Source organism: Otolemur garnettii, unplaced genomic scaffold (assembly GCF_000181295.1).
Source record: "Otolemur garnettii isolate 467f Iridium unplaced genomic scaffold, OtoGar3 scaffold00007, whole genome shotgun sequence".
NCBI classification, from domain to species: Eukaryota; Metazoa; Chordata; class Mammalia; order Primates; family Galagidae; genus Otolemur; species Otolemur garnettii.
In genome coordinates, this window is record NW_003852402.1 from 41,165,959 (window position 1) to 41,180,712 (window position 14,754).

Below are 14,754 nucleotides of genomic sequence, written 5' to 3' on the forward strand. Positions count from 1 at the left end.
GGCTTAGGTGATTGTCTTGCCTCAGCCTCCTGAGTAGCTGGGACTACAGGCGTCTGCCGCACGCCAGGCTATTTTTTTGTTGCAGTTTGGCTGGGGCTGGGCTTGAACCCACCACCCTTGATATATGAGGCCAGCGCCCTACTGACTAAGCCACAGGTGCCACACTAACTGCTTCTTATGTGTGGTGGATCCCTGAGTCATGGAGGTTGACTTTGCTGTCATATTATTAGGAGTCTTGCTTATGGCTTGATCCTGTGCCCCATGAAGCGATGTATACTAATCAGTGGCTTGTTAGAAATGGAATAGAACTCTAGAAGGAAAGAAGGGATTTATTATGTAGTTCTTGTCTCTTCAGATCTTAGTAATGACTCAATCTAGAACATAGGCTCACATACCTGTATAAAGAATTCAAACAATTGGCCAAGATAAAATTCTGTGTAAGGTAAGCTCGTATTTCAAACTAAAAATTGAAATGACTTAAATAAGTCATAGGATTAAGTATCATATGTTGAAATATTTGTTTATATGCTATCTTATTCTTGCATCTTACCTGGCTTGCTTGTGATGTAATAATATGGTTTTAGTTGTACTGTTACTCATAATTTTTTTGGCAACTATGGCTGGTCAGATCAGATATAGAGGAAAATGTTAATCAGGTCAAAGGGCAAGATTATGAGTTTAATTTTTTTAGTCAGTGAGTAACTTTTTTCTGGTTTCATAACTACAGACTTCACCAGCAGTCATCAGAGGCATGCTGTTAGTTAGACGTGAAAATTATATTAATTAATTAGACCTTGATGAAGGAGGATGGGTTTAATCCTGACAAGAACACCAGTACCAGAATAAATATGAATTCATGCTCCCATTACCAAAAAATGAGGGGAATCTGTAATAGTGTTGTTTTATAAAGGATGGAATTATTTAAGAGAAAAAATGAGGGAATTCCTAGTAATGGAATTTGGATAAATAATGGGCAAAAAATAATAGTGGAAGAAAATATAAGTGTGCTGTGAGCTAAGGATTGAGGTAATTTTCCATATTGAATTGCTAACAATTTTAGGACTATATCTGAGCTCATGAGCAAGTAAGAAAACAAAATTCACTGGGTAGGGCACCAGCCCCATATACCAAGGATGGTGGGTTCAAACCCGGCCCTGACCAAACTGCAACAAAAAAAAATGGCTGGGCATTGTGGCAGACACCTGTAGTTCCAGCTACTCGGGAATCTGAGGCAAGAGAATCACCTAAACCCAGGAGTTGGAGGTTGCTCTGACACCGAGGGCAATAAAATGAGACTCTGTGTCTTAAAAAAAACAAAACAAAACAAAACTCAAGGCATTTATTCAAGGTCCCCCAGAAAAACAGTGATAGAATTTGGTTTAGAATTCACATTTTATTATTATTGTCTGTATCTAGTCTTTTGTTCTTTGTGTATCTTGTTAAGCATGCAGTATGTTAAGTTTTTGAAAATATAAAGATGGTCATGGTGTTTTTTGTCATAAGATAACTTAAAATGAATTCATGTACTTAACTAGAACTCAGGAGTTATAATAACGATTAGCCTTTTAAAAAAATTCATGCATTTGCTCATTTAGTATTAGCTGGGTATCTGCAATGGTGCCAGGCTCTGTTTTAATTTTGAGGGATATAGCTGTGAACAAAATATGCAAAATTCCCACTCCAATGGAACAGGAGGCTTTGAATGGAGAAAGACAACATTTATCTATGTATATATAGATATACATACACATACATATAAAGACAAAAGATATATATCTATATATAGATATACATGCACATATACACATATAAAGACTATATATATATAGATATACACACACACATAAATATTATGTGGTGATTGCTGTGATGAAAATGTTAGGTGACATCATCATCAGAAGAACAAGTGAGTGGAGAAGAAGGAGAGGGAAATTTATTACTTTGTTGTCAAAGGAGGAAAATAGGAGACTGTCGGTCTCAAAATAACAAATTTCCTAAACATAAGCTGAAACAGAGCTTTTCAGAGGGAGAGCCTATTGTCATTCAAGTACAGTTAATGGTTCTAATCATTCCATCTCTGTGGAAGACAAAGCCAGGACCTCTGCCCTTCCAGGAGGCTCTGGGTCTCACAGTCAAGTTCCTGGCCTCCTTACACATCTCAGGCTCCCAGCTCCATCCTGATAAACCGTTTCCCACAGCAAAAGGAACTAAACACATTCCCCTTCTCCTCCTGACCACTGCAGGGATGTAGGTCTGAGTTTCCAAAAAGAGTAGGAGAAATTTTTAAGAGACAGAAAACATTTTTGCCATTTTTTAAGGCCATTCCTTTTGTTACAAGGATAGAAGATGAATGCTATTTTCTAGGAATGTCATGGAATTCTGGTGAAGTAGCTTTTGAGCAGAATCCTCAAGGAAGTTTACTTATTTATTTATTTATTTTTTTTTGAGACAGAGTCTCACTTTGTCACCCTAGGTAGAGTGCTATGGCAGCATAGCTCACAGCAACCTCAAGTGCTGGGATTACAGGCATAAGCCACCATGCCCAGCCCTTTTCTAAGCAGAGCCAAGACCCAAGAATAGAGCTCACATATCTATTGAACAGACTCTGGTGGTTGGACTGTAAGTGTTGTTTTAGTTTTGAGGGATATAGCAGTGAATAAAATAGTATTAGAGGTTGGGGGAAAGGGTGAGTCATTCCTTATCTTCAGTCAGGAAGATGGAGGTGCAGGAACAGTGTTGCTGGGAACACATGGGACTTGGGGCGTCCATCTGAAAATAGAAGGATGCTGTGACAAAACAGATGGAATGTCTATTATGCCTGCATTGGGAGATCAGGGGAACCCTTACCAAGGCTGCAGTGACAGCACAGGTGGAATGTCTGATATGCCTGCAGTGGGAGGTGGGGGAACCCTTACCAAGGCTACAGTGACAAAAGACAGGCGGAATGTCTGTTATGCCTGCAGTCAGAGATCAGGGGAACCCTTACCATGGCTGCAGTGATAGCACAGGTGGAATGTCTATTATGCCTGCATTGGGAGGTCAGGGGAACCCTTACCAAGGCTGCAGTGACAGCACAGGCGGAATGTCTGTTATGCCTGCAGTCGGAGATCAGGGGAACCCTTACCACGGCTGTAGTGACAGCACAGGTGGAATGTCTGTTATGCCTGCAGTGGGGGGTCAGGAGAACCCTTACCAAGGCTGCAGTGACAAAAGACAGGTGGAATGTCTGTTATGCTGGTTGGGACCCTTACCACGGCTGCAGTGCTTTATCTAAGAAGAATGAGTTTACTGAGGGGCTGCAACTCTGGAGCAGTTAAGGTAGGAAACTGATTTAGGGAGTCAGTGATCAATCGAGCCCTTTAAAAATCAAGTCAGTGGAATCATCTGGGGAAAGCACATTGATTGGAAACAAGATGTTCTGGGAGGCCGCCTTCGGAAATAATTTTCTTAAAGGAATATTATGGGAAGGAAGCCAAGCAGAGAGAGGGAAGAGACAGAACAGAAAATAGCTTGTAAACTAAGGAAGGGCAGAGTTTTGAGAAAGAGAGCAGTCCGCAGTGAGACAAGCTGAAGAGCAGTCAGTTAGACTGAGCTTGGAGAGGCGAGGCTGGGCTAGACCTGTGTGTCCGACAGAGCAGCCACTTGCCTGCCACACATGACTAAATTTTAATTAGATTAAAAACTTAGTTCCTTCGTCTCACTTGCCACATTTAGGAATTCAATAGCTGTGAATATATGATGAAACCATTACAGTATTGGAGAAAAGTTAAATAACATTGAATTATTTGTTTATTTTGTGATAGCAATAGAGAAGATACTATGGATAACTAATCATACACTATCAAAGAGCTCACATTAGGAAATCAGAGCTGAAGAAAGATAACTTTAGGTTAAACTTCGGTAGCAGAATCGGCAATTTGAGTCAAGCCTTCAAGATGAAGACTTTGAACCTACCGGATGGGGAACAGAAAGAAAATAGAGAGGAAATTACAGGTCACTCTCAGTAATCAGTTTTACTAGACAGAATTTTAGCTAAGGAGAGTTTTTTAGTTAAGTGGAGTGGCAAGGCTGTCTCTTAGATCAAAATGTTTCTATAAGAAATTGGGGCAAATTTTGAATATTTTAAATATCAGGATTTGAGGCTTAATTTTAAAAGAATAGGGCACTATCAGAGGCTTTTGAATGGCCAGAGTGATGGTCTAGGGAGGAAATTAAGTTGGTAAGTTAATTGTTTCCTTCTGGGGCCTTTAGTCTTTGTTATCTGTTGTACCACTAAGTAATTCTGCTTTATGTTTATTATATACTGCTTTTCAAAAAAAGTTTATGAAGTACTCTCATGTAAGTTCTTCATTATATTCATTTATAGTATCTATTATATAAAAATATAAAAAAATTATTTTAATAATAGTAAGCTATTATTAAACCTCACAACAATTCCATAAAATTAGGTTTAATAATTAGGTTCAGTGCCTGTAGCTCAGTGGTTAGGGCGCTGGCCATATATTCGGAGGCTGGCAGGTTCGAACACAGCCCTGGCCTGCTAAACAATGACAACTGCTACAAAAAAATAGCTGGGCATTGTGGTGGGTGCAAGAGAATCACTTAAGCCCAAGAGATTGAGGTTGCTGTGAGCTGTGATACCACAACACTCTACCGAGGGCAACATAGACTCTGTCTCAAAAAAAATTTTTTTATTAAAGTAAAGGCTTAATAATTAATGTATTATATTTACAAAGGACAAAAATTAGAAGTTAAGTGACTTGCAAATGATGGGCTAGCTTGAAGAATGAGTAATATTGGGTAGACTGCAGATAACTTATCTCACCATCAACTAAATTGCTGTACAGTCCATATTGTCTGCAGTTTGTGGTGATCTTCATGGCAGCAGAGTGAGACTGAATATAGGGACACATATAGAAAGGGAGATGCAAAAGTTGAGAAATTAGGTGATACAGGTTTGATCTGGGAGGTACTAATGGGGAATGAAAGAAAGGGCTGGATATGAGATAGACAGTGTAGGGGTAAAAATAACTAGAACTTAATAATTTGATCAGATTCTGGGGGAAGGTCTCAGATGACTCAAGAATTTAGGTCGGCGTGCTTGTAAGAAAGATGGGCAAATCACTGTGAAAGCTGGTTTCTAACAGAAAGCGGCTGCTATTTTTGACATAAAGATTCTTTCTGAAGCAAGCTTAAAGCCCTTACTTTATTAACAGAATTTTAGAACTAGAAATTAATTTGCAATTATGTCCAAAAATACAGGTAGAAATGTTTTGAAGTTTTAGAGATAGTTGAAGCTAAGCACAGGTTATGGCCATTCACGTATTGGATGGAAGGACAAAGTGGAGACAGGAAAACAGAAGAAGTTAGAGCAGTGGATTTTTTTAGCAACCAAAGGAAGAGAAGGCTTATGTGAAAAGGCTGTTAGAATTAAATACATACAGGGAGGCTGAAAACTGTGAAACTCTCTCAAAATATACCAGAATTGATGGTAATTCCCTGAAGTCAGAATTTAAAAAAAATTTTTTTAAGGATTCGGTTTTTAGTGTAAAAGTAATGTTGGATTTTTTTTTTTTTGCTGCTACTTTAACAATTATTGCACCACTAAATTCATTAGGTAAGCTGTGGGTACTCTAGATTCAAATTCAGATATATGAGATTAAATCACTTCTGAGAAAATTTGTTTTCTTTTTAGATCTTGCCATATTCAGAAGTTGCTGAAGTTCAAGAGACAGTGAGTAATACATGGTGCTGTGTTAAAAAATGTTAATGTTTTTGCATTTCATTAGGATTTAAAATTGGATTCTTAAAATAAATTTCCCACTGTATTTAATCATAGATGATTATGTCATTATAATAAAGAGCTAGTGCAGGTTGAAAAGAGCAGTTTTTTCTTTTTGTTTTGGAAACAGTCTCACTTTGTCCCTCTTGGTAGAGTGCAGTGACATCACAGCTCACAGCAACCTCAAATTCTTGGGCTCAAGCAATTCTCTTGCCTCAGCTTCCCAAGTAGCTGGGACTACAGGTGCATGCCACAACACCCAGCTATTTTTACAGACAGGTCTTGATTTGGCTCAGGCTGGTCTCAAACTTGGGAACTCAGGCAATCCACCCTCCTTGAGTGCTAGGATTACAGGTATGAGCCACTGCACCCAACCCAAAAAGAGCAGTTTAAAAAATTACTTAACCTTTTAAAAAATCTAAATAGATTTAATCTTTTTTTTTTGACTATAAAAATAATGCATACTAGTATACATATTTAAACAATATCTACTGCCTAAATGTAACCACTGTTAATATTTTGGAGGCTTCTTGCCTAAGTTTGTATTATATGTCTTAAATATGAAAATTTATAAGAATAGGACCATATTCCATTTCCACAAACTTCTTTATAACATACTTTTAAATATAAATATAGATGTTTTTCAGTAGGGAAAAAAGTACTTGACTGACTACATAGTACTTTTATTGTGTGAATGTACGTGTATGATTATTTATTACCCTGTTTAAAATAGATTACTTGGGTGGCACCTGTGGCTCAGTCAGTAGGGCACTGGCCCCATATACGGAAGGTGGTGGGTTCAAACCCGGCCCCCACCAAATTGCAACAAAAAATAGCTGGGTGTTGTGGCGGGCGCCTGTAGTCCTAGCTACTTGGAAGGCTGAGGCAAGTGAATCGCCTAAGCCCAAGAGCTGGAAGTTGTTGTGAGCTGTGACACCACGGCATTCTATCTGAGGGTCATAGAGTGAGACTCTGTCTCTGGAAAAAAATAAAATAAAATAGATTACTTTTTACAATTACTATAAATGGTGTTTTGTGACATCTTGTGAACATTTTGGACAATCACATTATATATTCTATCTGTGGACATCTTGTGAACATTTTGGACAATCACATTATATATTCTAAGAAGTAAAATGCTGCATCAAAAGTGTGATTAGGTTATTTTAAAATAGTTGCCTGGCAGGTCGGATCATATATTCTCTGTCCAACAGAGATAAGCTGTAGTTCCTTTAATATCTCTCCTGTAAAACTCAAGGATAAAATGTTCACATCTGCATTTTGCACATGATTACAGAAATAAGGAAATTCAGCTAAGTGTAGAGTGATGACTGCTGTTCAAAGAAGAAACAGTTCTCAGCTGCATTATATATTCCTCTCTAAAGTTTCTTATTCTAGGGGCCTAAGATAACACTAAATAGGGCACTGTTGAGATGTTTTATATAATCCTTTGAATGGGGTTTTCTGAGAGCCAGCTGCCCCGGGATTACTTGTGTTAGAACAGCTTGATCAGCTTTGTTGGGTGAAGAGGTGCCACCAGCTACAGCTACCTCTGTGCTTGATAAACTCTGAAGCTCATCAGATGACTTAAGCCCTTGTGCACGGTTAGAGGGAAGTTCTGTGCCAAAGGCAATGGAGTGAAGGCTGCTCATCTCATGAGTTTATTTCTGTATCTTAGGGTGGCTATCCATTTGCTCCAGATTGAGGGGTTTCCCCAGATGAAGTGCATCATGATGAACTATCCCTTCCTTTATGTTTCTTTAAGATGGTATATTTGATGCTAATTATAAAGGGAGGTGGCAAATATTTAGTCATATAGTGAAATCACATTTTTTTGTTTGTACAATGCTCTTTTTCTGAGATTTATAGACTAAAATTGGTAAAGATTAAATAATGGCTATAAATATTTTTTATGCTTTCAGTTTAAGAGGCCAGAGTGCAATGGCTGTTCACAGACACCATAGCACATTATAGATTTGAAATTATGGGTTTAAGTGACCCTCCTGCTTCCTCCTCCTGAGTAGCTGAGGCTGTAGGCCTTGCTACCACACCCAGGTCTATTTTATCTCAATGGTCTTTTTATGAACAAAGTAATATGAAGTTCCTGGAGTTTTCTGGATTCTAGCAGTTAATATGGTTTTTTAACGTAGCTTTTTACTTTTGAAAATAGTTTGTAGGAAGTGTTTTCAGATCAGTAATTTCACGTTGTATTTGTGTCTTATACATCATGGTGCTGTACTAGTTCCTCTCTGAAGTTTCCTTCATTCTATGTATGTCCTTAAGGCAGATTCCTTCATCTTACTCAGTTCTGAAGTAAGGCCTTCTTAGGCCACACTGTCTAAAATTTTAGCTCCCTTTATTTATTTATTTATTTTTGCAGGTGTTTTTTGGCTGGGGCTGGGTTTGAACCTGCCACTTTCAGCATATGGGGCCAGTGCCCTACTCCTTTGAGACATAGGCGCTGCCTCTGCTTATTTTTCTCTATAGTTTTTATACTGTATGACTTTTTCTTTATTATGTTATTGTTCGTCTAAGGGCAAAGTTTTTGTCAGTTTTGTTTACTTCTGTATTCCTTGGTGTGTGAAATGAAATATGGCCACAGTAGTTACTTGGTAAATATCTGTTGAATGGATGATTGGAAAAGACTATTTTTCATTGCCTCAATCTGAAAGAATTAGGACTAATCCAATAAATAGAATCAGATTTATCAAACTCAGCCATGCTTGAGGATATAATGTTGATATTAAATATAGGTGGAAGTTTCTGGAACAAATATTCAGATGTTGCTATATATGCTAGAGATTATTATTTTTTAATAAACAGGTAGGGAGTACAGCTGTTTAGAAGTTGGCATAGTGTTGTTAATTGAAAAACAAAGAATATAACAGAACTGTGCAGTCAAGGTGAGACTTTCTGGGTGTTCTCTGGTCTGCTGGGTCCCATTGTCAAGAACGAGGACTGGTACTTAGAGCACTGACAGATACAGAGCAATTTCACTTAAACAGTTTATTACAGGGAAAAGAAAGAAGCTACATGAAGTGAAAGTGAAGAAACCCAAAGTGAATGTCACCCAAAGTGGCACAAAGTGACAATACGTTCCAGAGAGAGAGAGGAGTGGGCCAGTCTCTGTGAGAGGAGAAGGACCCTGAAGTCCAAGCACATTTTTATGCTTTTTATGCTTACTAGTTTCCAAGCACATTTTTATGCCTTTTTTATGCTTACTAGTTTCTCCTGCCTTTTTCCTGGTAGGGTTGGTTACTGTTTCCTGCTGCTGAGGTGATTGAGAGGTTGGAATTATTTAACAGGTTATATAACAGATTGGTTAGATAACAATTTCCTTTCTACACATGGACCTTACCCAGAATCCTTAGTGAAAGCTCCGCCCATGCTATGCTAATTAGATGTTAATGAGCCTCAGGTCAGTTAAAGGTCACTAGGAGCTCCTTACTGTGTGTTCCCACTAGGGAACAGTCCTAGTTGCAGTTTGGTTCCTAGCTAAAATTTGGTTGATGCTCTGTACCAATAGCCACTTCCTTGTCCTCTGTTAACTCTCCACCAGTCCTAACAAGCTTATTATTCTTTTACTACATCTCTAAGACCTTGGAACATGACTGGCCTTGATCTCTAAGACCTTGGAACATGACTGGCCTTGATCTCTAAGACCTTGGAACATGACTGGCCTTGTGAAATTAAATACATTCAACTATGTATATGATTAGAACCACTGCTTCCCTTTAGGAAGTTACTAGTAAATTTAGGGAACACTAGTGATTATTCATGTCAATACTGGGAGACTTTTAAAAGATGTCAATGAAGCATTTGTCAAGTTTGCCTTAGTTGTCTGTGCCAGCTTTCTAGCCTTTTCAGTTTTCTAGTGTTATATTAGTTATTGATGTATAATAAGTTATTCCAGAATTAAGGGGTTTAAACAAGTATTTATTATCTCAAATTTCTGTGTGTCAGGAATCCAAGAGCAATTTAGATAGATATCTCTGACACAAGATCTGTCCTTTGTTTGTGGTCAAGATATTGGCACTGTTGGATGAAAACCTGACTGGATGGAGACAGATCTCTTCTGGATCACTTAATGGTGTTGGCAGATCTCACCAACACCAGAGTTACTTTGCTTATTAGGCCTTTGTACAAGGCTGCCTCATGAAGTCGCAGCTGGCTTTCCCCAGGGTAATTTATCTAAGGAGAGAATGCCAACAAGATGGAATTCACAGTCTTTGTACAATCTAATCTCAGAAGAGACGTCCCGTCACATCTGCCATATCCTATTCATTAGAAGTGACTCAGCAAGTCCAGTATATGCTCAGAGAAGGGATTATACAATAGGAAATCTAATCACTGGGGGCCATTGTAGAGATTGCCTACCACAAATACTTAACCTCTTTCCATAAGCTTGCTACTTGTGATAGATAACATGGCCATCAGTAGTAATGAATTGAGCACAATTATTTCATTGTCAACAAAGCTATATTGTTTGCCTGTGAAACAATTTATAGAAGGTCCTTAAATGGGTGACAGCAGAGATGGGAATAGAGCAAATGCTTATAAGGTAGTGGTTCTCAACTTTCCTAATGTCTCCTTAATGCCACGACCCTTTAATACAGTTCCTCATGTTGTGGTGACTCCCAACCATAAAATTATTTTTGTTGCTACTTCATAACTGTAATTTTGCTACTGTTATGAATCATAATGTAAATTTCTGATATGCAGGATGTATTTTCATTGTTACAAAGGGGTTGGGACCCAGGTTGAGAACTGCTGTATTTAAGGCATTTAGAACATAATTAAGAGAAATAGCTGTCATTTTAGGGCAAGTAAAAGGTCCAAGATTTTCTCCAAGGAGTTGACAAAGATGACAGAAGCCCAGAGCAGACAACTACTACTTTGTTTTGTCACAGCCAATTAAGATTCCCTCACTTTCTTTAAATTAAAAAAAAAAGAAAGAAATAATGTAATTAGTGATTTTTAAAAAAAGTTTGTTGTTACATTAGTTTTTGGTATGTACTGTATTTTGTATCTAAAGTGAAGAAGAACTGAGAACTCTGTTCCTACCAAGGCAGACCAAAATACTTGTCATAGGCAACATTTAGAATAATGTATGTTAAAGCAGTGACTAAATAAAAGGTCAGCAGTCTTTTTCCTGTTTCTTTTAGTTGATTGCAAGTTCTTCATTCAAGATGACCTTCCTAAAGACCAATAGCTCAAGATAATATGCTTGATATTTAGTAGGTCCTAAGAAAATTTTGTCTGACTTAATAAAATTTGTCTTTCTAATTAATAATTTTTTTTGTTTTTTGCCACTTTAGAAGAAATGTGTTCCACTTTGCTAATGTCTTTGTAAAAGCTCTTTGCACAATGCTTGGCATATAATCAGCACTCAGTAAATGTTACTTTCTTTCTTGTAGAAGAAACATACTAAATATGTAGTGTTAAGCGCTTTCATGGCATGCAGAACTAATATTTAATAGTGCATGGATATATATTGTTAAACCATCTTAAATTTGAGGAGTCAATAACTTTTGGCTATTTCTTACACATCTAAATAATTTTTGTCACTCCTAAACCATATCTTGAATTACAGTTGAAAGTAATTTTTAAGTTGGGTAATTTTCAACACAGAATACTTGGGTGATTACATTTTCTTTTTCTACTTTTTTTTCCAAAACAAAAACAAATATTTGAAATTGCTTATTTCAAGATTTTTTGTTGTATAGGAATGATATCCCTTATAGATTTTGACTATTACAACTGATGTGCATGTGCTTTCTACTTATAAACTAATGCTGTTTTCCTTGTCCTTTTATTTCACTGCTGCTTCCTCCTGATGCATTTTGCTTCTTCCTGGTTTGGACTGTGTTTGTTTGCTGCTCAATTACCCTGCCTTAAAAGCTTCTTGGTGATAGCAAAGATGTCCTTGGGCCATCAAGTAAGTAGCTAAAGTTTGAATGGCATATTTGGGGACATGATAATATTTTGATGTGTACCTCAGGCAAACTAATAAATCAGTTTTGATTTATTAAGTATTCTACTTTTCTTTCCATAAATTAAAATGCAAAGTAAAGAAAACAGGTGGTCACTGAGCACTCAGTGCTCATCTGTTCTCATCTATCTGAGATTAATAGGCAGTGTTTGTATATTTACATCTTGGATATCTAAAGATGAATTAAGTACTTATTCAGTAAGACCTCTTAATAATAATATACCTTTCCTCAGTCATCACAAGGCATACATAGGTCAGACTACTGTGAGGCTAGAGATGGTACAAGAAATTCACTGACATAAGAAAGTGAGAAATACTGTTCTATTTTGTTAGACTTATTACATATTTATTCTTGAGACAATATCTCACGCTGTTGCTGCAGCCTCAAATTTGTGGGCTGACATGATTCTCTTGCCTCAGCTTCTCAAGTAGCTGGGAATACAGGTGTGCATCACTGTGCCCAGCTAATTATTTTTTAAATTGTTTTAGAGACAGATTGTTGTACTGTGTTGTCTAGGCTGGTCTGGAACTCCTGGTCTCAAGTGATCCTCTTGCTGTGGCCTCCTAAAGAGCTAGGATTATAGGCATGAACTGCCATATCTAGCTAGAATTTTCACATAATAGATAATTTGGGTATGAATTTTCTAAATATATTTTGGGTATTTCATAAGTGGAACATGTCTTACCTCAGCAGTTTAGAAGACATGCCCTTTAAAATTACATCCAATTTACTTCAACAATTTTTTTTTTTTTTTTGAGATAGAGTCTTGCTCTGTCACCCAGGGTAGAGTGCCATAGCGTCATATAGCTCACAGCAACCTCAGACTCTTAAACTATAGCAGTTCTCTTGCCTCAGCCTCCTGGGTAGCTGGGACTACAGGTGCCCGCCACCATGCTTGGCTAGTTTTAGAGATGGGAGGGTCTTGCTCTGGCTCAGGCTGGTCTCTAACCCAGGAGCTCAGGCATTCCGCTTGCCTTGGCCTCCCAGAGTGCTAGGATTACAGGTGTGAGCAACCACACCCGGCCTTACCTCCACAAATTTTACTGAAAAAAAATTTTTGGGGGGGTGGGAGGCTTGACACTGTGCTAACATTTGGATATGTGCAGTGAATAAAATATGTCTCCTGCCCCTAAGAAGTTTTATAGTCTAGCTGGGGAGTGATGGGACAGTTTTTATATTAAAAATCATAGAATGGGCTCGGCACCTATAGCTCAACGGGCTAAGGCGCCAGCCACATACACCTAAGGTGGCGGGTTCGAATCCCCAGCCCGGACCCGCCAAAACAACAATGACGGCTGCAACCAAAAAATAGCCGGGCGTTGTGGCGGGCGCCTGTGGTCCCAGCTACTTGGGAGGCGGAGGCAGGAGACTCGCTTGAGCCCAGGAGTTGGAGGTTGCTGTGAGCTATAATGCCACGGCACTCTACCCAGGGGGACAGCTTGAGGCTCTGTCTCAAAAAAAAAAAAAAAAAAAAATCATAGAATGACTAAGGTGAAAGGAACTTCTCAGATCATCTAATAAAGCATTAATTTTATACATTAAGAGCCTAAAACTAAGAACTTAAATATTTAAGATGTTAGAATTGGTTACAATCCCAACATATCTTCCTCCTACTGTTAATCAAAAATCAGAATAAAATGATTTCCAGTCTAAAATGAATTCCAGTCTAACCAAATAATTAAAATTTTACTGTGTCATAAATTAGAGAAAGATTTTAATTTTTTTGAAGAGCAATGTAGGAAATTATATTGACTTAGGGAGTTTTAAGTTTTAGTATTTATTTATTTTTGAGACAGAGCCTCACTATGGTCACCATTGGTAGAGTGTCCTAGCATCACAGTTCACAGCAACCTCAGACTCTTGGGTGTAAGCAATTCTCTTGCCTCAGCCTCCCAAGTAGCTGGGACTACAGGTGCCCACCACAACACCCAGCTGTTTTTTTGTTGCAGTTGTCGTTGTTTAGCTGGCCTGGGCCAGGTTTGAACCCGCCTGGGTATATGTGGCCAGTGCCACACCTAGTATTTATCTCTAAATAATCATCTGACTGTTGCAATTAAGCTTTTTGCTCTGGGATTCATTGTGTTTCACCAACCAAAGGAAAGGACTGAAGGAGATAATGGCAGAGATTTCTTTTAGCTATAAATTTCTTCATCTAAATCAGTTGGTATTTGTCCATAATTGTGGTTATGCAACAATTCTCAATGTTTTAAATATAGTGTTTATTATACAACCAGCATTATTTGGAGAGTAGAAATTTTAAAATTGGGAAAAAGAACACAAATCTCTATTTTTATAATGTTTTGCTGTTCAGCTTTGTGATACTTGGCAGATGATTTCAATGGATTCTTTAGTTATTTCAATACCTCACATATTTAGATTTTGACTCAGGTGAACTGAATGGCATTGCTGAACTTCACAAAACTGTGAAGTTTTTGTTTTAGGTACTGGGTTTTATAAATGGAGGTCCTTAATTTTTACTTGGAATCAAAGAAATTTACTAAGTTTATATTTTAAGCATATAAATAAAAATATACAATATATATTAGAGATGACTTTATAATGTACTTTATCAAGTATTAAAAGCCCGGGGCTGTATAGTTATTTACTAGAGATGATACAACTTTTAAAGTTAAGTACACTTGATGCTTGAACAACATGGGTTTAAGTTGTGTGGGCCCATTACAAATGAATTTTTTCCAGTAAATATATTGGAAATTTTTTTAAGAATTGAGACAACTTGGAAAAACTTGTATACTGAACCATGTAGTCTAGAAATATCACAAAAAAAGATATGTCACGAATGCATAAAACATATGCAGATACTATTTTATCGTTACCATAAAATGTATGCAAAGCTATTATAAAAAGTAAAAATTTATTAACCACACTGACACAGGCTGTATCAGTGTCTATTTGCAGTAGAGATACATGTAGACAGATGTAAGGATGGAGTGTTAAATCATAAAATCAACCATAGTA

General features: G+C 37.5%; 1 protein-coding gene across 1 annotated transcript in view; it reads left to right on the forward strand.

Annotated features, from left to right (window-relative positions):
• The window catches only part of OSBPL8 (oxysterol binding protein like 8), a 159,803-nt gene that overhangs the window by 62,548 nt on the left and 82,501 nt on the right, over window positions 1–14,754 (forward strand). The window contains exons 3-4 of the mRNA XM_023509243.1: window positions 5,696–5,734; window positions 11,684–11,720. Coding sequence (XP_023365011.1) covers window positions 5,696–5,734; window positions 11,684–11,720 — 76 coding nt within the window. The remainder of the gene's footprint in view (window positions 1–5,695; window positions 5,735–11,683; window positions 11,721–14,754) is intronic.